This window comes from Protobothrops mucrosquamatus, unplaced genomic scaffold, assembly GCF_001527695.2.
Source record: "Protobothrops mucrosquamatus isolate PMUCROS unplaced genomic scaffold, P.Mucros_1.0 scaffold15091, whole genome shotgun sequence".
Lineage (NCBI taxonomy): Eukaryota > Metazoa > Chordata > Lepidosauria > Squamata > Viperidae > Protobothrops > Protobothrops mucrosquamatus.
The window spans coordinates 314-5,873 of record NW_015400859.1 but is presented as its reverse complement, the minus strand read 5'-3'; the positions used below and the strand labels follow the sequence as shown (position 1 = coordinate 5,873).

The following is a 5,560-nucleotide window of genomic DNA, read 5'->3' as shown; positions in this document are numbered from 1 at the left end:
GAAGTTGAAACTCAAGTACTTTGGCCACCTAATGAGAAGGAAGGACTCACTGGAGAAGAGCCTGATGCTGGGAAAGATGGAGGGCAAGAGAAGAAGGGGACGACAGAGAAGGAGGTGGCTGGATGGAGTCCCTGAAGCAGTAGGCGTGAGCTTGAATGGACTCCAGAAGATGGTAGAGGACAGGAAGGCCTGGAGGAACATTGTCCATGGGGTCACGATGGGTCGGACACGACTTCGCAACTAACAACAACAAGGTTGAGGCCGTGCCCACCCTCTGAGGGTTCCCATGCCCCCCAATGGCAAAGGAAGCAGAGCCCACGAAGGGCTTTCAAAGCCCACGAGGGAAGCTCTCCATTCTTCTCACCGCAGCATTGACAGCAAAATACATGAGAATCGCCAGCGTGTGCACCAGTCGACCTAGCACCAGGTGATCGTCCCCCAAAAGGTCAAAGGTGGTCAGAGGCCTGGAAGGCAGAGAAAAAGCAAATGTTTTGATTGGGTTAGCAAGCCACAGGCTGGGCAACAGTTCCCCTTGGGGTTCACTTCAAATTAATTGTTTGAAGCTCAACATAATGCAGCAGAGGTGAGGAACTATGGGCCCTTTATGACTGGCGGACTTCAACTCCCAGAATTCCCGAGCCAGCGTGGTAATAGGCTATGGCAATCACACAATTTCTTGCGTGGGATTTGCAAGGGTTGTGCGATGCTTCAGAATAACAGAAGGACGCACACACACAGCTCTGGCTCGCGGCCCATTAAAGCAGTTGCAGATCTTCCCTAGATTGTATGTGATCTGCAGCTCATTAAAGCAGCTGCATCCCTAAAAGGAAATCTGTTCCCAAAGGACCTGAAGATTGAGGGGGTCTCACCTGTCAAAGTTCCGAAGAAGTGGGAAGAAGAAATGGCCAGCAACTGGAGTAAACTGGTTAGGGGTGCCCAATTGTTCTGCTTGGGACCGACCCTGTTTCAGACAAAGAATAAGGGTTGAATACGAGGCAGCAGGAGACACTTTGACGATGTGACATCTTGAGTTTTCCCTCCCAAAATAGAGCCATGGAAGAGTTTTGTTGCTTGCAAGAGATTGTTTTGTATTCGGTCCATGCCCTATAAGCATGGGAAACAGGAAAGAGGTTGAAAAACCCATATTTCTTTTTTCAGATCCATTTGTAAAGCTGCCCATCTCAACAATTTACTCTGGGTGGTGAACAGTAGCAAATAGAATAAACACAAATATATCCTGAGTACAAAAAAAACAAAATACGCAGCAGCCAAGGAAAATAATACGTAAACAGCACTAAGGGAAGGGTCCTTTTTGGTGGCCCCAAGCCAGGCCCCGAACCAGGTCTTTAGGGCCCTACACAAGGTCAGGGAAGGGTTAAATTCTCCCTCCAGCATATCCCCTTACCTTCTCCTTCCCTACTACTATCAAACATTCTCACTGTTCATCAACCGTCATCCTTTGGGGGTCCTGGTTCTTAGTAACTTGGATTCTAGGATGTAGATAAACTAACTTGGCATCAAGGAAGTGCTGAATAAGCTCCCACTAGTTTGGAAGAATTAGGGCTGAGGATATCTGACTAGCCAACTTACTGAATGAAAGGAACTGTGGCTGAAACAAACCCCAAAATAGCCCAATGAAATCCAATCAAATTCAACCCTTTATTTGCTTACGCCTAAGACAGAATCTTGCCAGATTAAAGCTATGGCCTTCTAACCTAATGGATGTATCCGGAGAGATTCTAGGGTATGGTTACCCTAAGCCTCTTCCTCCTTCCCCCATTTAGTCTGGGACTGTCCAATCTCTTGTTTTGGCCTTTTCTCTGGAATGTGTTGCCTCGGGAAACTGTGGAGCTGCTGAGATTCCCCCTCCCACTTCCTTCTCCAGGTCTACATTTCATCCCATGGGGAATGGGTTGGAAGTAGAGAGAAGCAGGACGTTCTTCTACAAGGTAGGATTTCAGAATAAACAGAGATGATCCTCCAACAGAGTAAGCACCACCCATAGGTTGCGTTTTGACTCCAGTGCCGTTTCTGGGGGCTTCAGCCCTGAGGCCAAGTGGTTCACCCTGGGCAGTTGTGGGAAGCCGAAGAGATCGCTGAAGGTAAAAAGGTCTCGTTAAACTGGGTGGATTTTCCTGGCCCACCTTTGCAAATCTCCGAGTCTTGCTTCTGATCCTCTCATCCACCACTTTCTTCCAGTCTGGAGAAGAAGCGTCATGAGAGATGATTTGGATACTGGGACGACTGGCATTTGGCTTTGAGGGAGATGAAGCTGGCCGAGACAGTTCCTGGGCAGACACAGCCAGCACCTGGATGGAGAAACCAGAGGCCATGAGGTTGAAAGATCGCTACGACAAGCATCTTAAAGCTGCCAGGGTTGAGAAAGACTGACTCAAACTATCCCTGGCAGGCAGTTTTATCAGTCTCTTCTTTGCAATCTTCAAAAATTGAGAACTCGCCACCTCCATAGGTAGACCTTTCCCTTACTGTACAGATCTTCCCGTTAGACATTTTACTCCCCCTTCTATTTAAATGACATTTAAAGTAACTCCAACTTAAATAGTTTCTGCAAGCAGGAGTCACCCACATCCAGGATGTCCATACGTTGACGTAGACTGTAATTCAGGGAGTAGAATTCTGACGTTAGATAATTGGCCACCTAGAAAACAAGGAGACGAGCATTTGGTTCAGATGTTTTTCATGACTTTTGCGTTTTTCCAACTTTCCCTTTATTTATTTTCACGAGTGGCAAGGTAGGTACAAAAGAGAGGGCAAAGTATTCCAGTAGCAACCCTAAAGATGCTTTTGTGTCATGGATCTTGGAAGTCTTTGCTCCTTCCTAGAATGAACTAATGAGCTCTACCCTTCTAGCACTGACTTTCTACTGCTCTGGAGTGTAGGAAGAGGAACCCTATACCAGGGCTTTTCAACCTTTTCACCCATTGTACCACTTTTAGGATATGGCGACATCCGAGTACCACCAGTCGCCTATCAAGGGGTCAAAAACTTGATGACCAAAAAAGGAAAAAAGTGATAAAGTACAGGTAGTCCTCGACTTACAGCAGTTCGCTTAGTGACTGTTCGAAGTTACAATGGCACTGAAAAAAGTGCCCCCCAAGCCACAGCTGAGCAAGACACCTGCCTGCTTGCCCAGCGGTGCTCTTCCTCCTGTCCGAGGTTTTCATTGTTGTGAGCATTTCTGTTGAGGATTGGCAGCGGGGGTGGGGTGGGGGGTGTTTGGTTTTTATTCCCCCCCCCCCGTCTGCTGGGTGGTTGCAGCAGGTTTTGGTCACTTCACATGACCCTGGGACACTGTGACCGTCATAAATAGGAATCAGTTGCCAAGCATCTGAATGTAAATCACAAGACCCTGGAGATGCTGCAACATTCCAGCTGATCGGCGCTTCTTCTGGGCTCAGCAGAAGCACCAGGATCCGTGCTGCTTTCCAGCTGATTGGTGCTTCTTCAGGGCTCAGCAGAAGGGCCAGGATCAGCGCCGAGCTCCATTTGGAGCCTGGTGCTGATCCTGGTGCTTCCACTGAGCCCTGACAGCCCCGAAGAAGCGCCGATCAGCTGGAAAGCGGCACTGATCCTGGCGCTTCCGCTGAGCCCTGACAGCCCTCCAGCTCCAGCCATCTCTCACTCAGGCTTGTGCGGTGCTGCCACCAGTTCAGCTCATTCCCCTCCCCCGCTACCACTTTTCTAGGATGGTCACGTACCACCTGCCAGGTGCCAATGTACCACAGGTGGTACCCGTACCACAGGTTGAAAAGCCCTGCCCTATACCCCTCCAGATGTTGAACTGAACTTCCTTGTGTGAAGTAAGCTAGCTGAGTTTTCCACAACCCACACAGAAAACCCAGAATTCTCCACTCTTTTCCCCAACTCCTTAGCTAACCTCACTAACAGCCCTTGTCTACAAGGTTGTGAATCGTTTCACCCAACAGTCAATACAAGGACTTACTCGGATGGGGTCTGCGACAGTCACAGCCACCAAGGCACCTTGTCGAAGTCCTACGAACCCTTCAATGTAGCTCTTCTCCTCCAAGTGGAGCAAGACTTTTGCCAGTTCCACACTCATCTGTGCAAAAGGAACACAACCCAGAGGCAACCCTGAGTTTACTAGGGAAGGTACCCCTCCAAATTCAGTTTTTAATTCAGGGTAAAATTCATAACTCTGAATTTGCTATCGAATGCTGGGTGGCGGAAGTCAACTTTATGCCGTTTTGCTGAGTCTAGAGTACGTTGCAATCTGAAAAAAACTCCTCCTTTCAATGTTATTACTTCACTTACATTCTACAAAGAAAATTCAGAAGCCTGTTCTAAATTTATTTATTGCAGTTGTCAAGCAGCATGTGCAAATTCCAAAAGAGCAAAGAACCACAGACACGGTGAATAAACCATGATTTATCCTCCAGATAGGTATACAGGCTTCAGACTCCTTCCCACACTCCAAAGAAAGGAAGGAGTCCCCCCCCTTTTTTTTTTTTACCTTAACCACCCTTTGGCTCAATCCTCAAACCTACATTTTAACTCAGTTGGTTTGAAATGAGGTTAGTTTGCTGGGTTGAACCAAACAATAAGTTATGGTTAATGAAGTAGTAGGGGAGGGGGGAAAATCCGATTCCCATTTTGGCACCTTGAGACTCACTTTACACATTGCTTCTCAACCTGCATAAGCCATGGTTTATTAGGCAGTCTGAAGGGAGTCAAGCTCTTAAAAAGGGTTTCATTAAAAGACTGAACGAGAAGTATTATCTTAACTTGTATATGTTATCTTAACTTGTATATAGATTCATTTCCCCCCTTCTCTTCAATCGTGTCTCATAGGCCGCCAGGACAAGTCCTTGAATTATTCTTAGTGAGATATCAGAAGTGGTTTACCATTGCTTCCATCCTAGGGCTGGAAGAGAGTGACTGGCCTAAGGTCACCCAACTGGCTTTGTGCCTAAAGCGGGACTAGAACTCACAGCTTCCCAGTCTCTAGCCTGATGTCTTAACCACGACACCAAACTGGTTCTCTTCGCGTTATTAACTATCGCTATAAAATCATGAAATCCCTAATGCCTACAATCCCAGCTGGCTAATTCCAAATCTGAACTGTGAGGCAAAGAGGTATAAGCCACATTTACCTCTTGTGCGGTGGCTGTGTCCCTCCGGATCAGAGTTTCCAGAACACCCACGGCGGCTTCGTATTTTTCTGCATCTTCGGGTCCGGTCAGAACTAAAGAAACAGAAGAGGACCGTGTGAAAATGCGGGGAAGGAGCTACAAGGACAATTGGTTCTATCAAATTCCAGATTAAAAAAAAACAACGAATTGCTTATTTATCAGAAAAAACTTCCTACTGTCCTTACAGGATGGATGTAAGACAGAGTTCGCCCTCCGGCTTGCCATTTAAGCAGCACTGAAAAAGGATTAGCAAAGAGAGGGCGAAAAATCAAACGAGTGTTTGTAATTGCAAAGTGCTTATAACGACCAGCTACATGGCCAAGAGCCTGTGGAACAAGGTAGTTTATTGAACATACACATCAGTGTTTCTCAACCATGGCAACTTTAAA

At 47.0% G+C, this 5,560-nt stretch overlaps 1 protein-coding gene across 1 annotated transcript; it reads right to left on the bottom strand.

Moving 5' to 3' along the window:
- Positions 1-364: 364 nt before the first annotated feature.
- On the bottom strand, positions 365-5,224 carry LOC107301612 (telomere length regulation protein TEL2 homolog; the record flags this gene model as incomplete). Its single annotated transcript, XM_015830813.1, has 6 exons — positions 365-464; positions 870-961; positions 2,145-2,309; positions 2,588-2,659; positions 3,965-4,081; positions 5,133-5,224. Coding segments are annotated over 6 exons (638 nt in total), but the record flags the coding sequence as incomplete, so codon positions are not given.
- Positions 5,225-5,560: the final 336 nt, after the last annotated feature.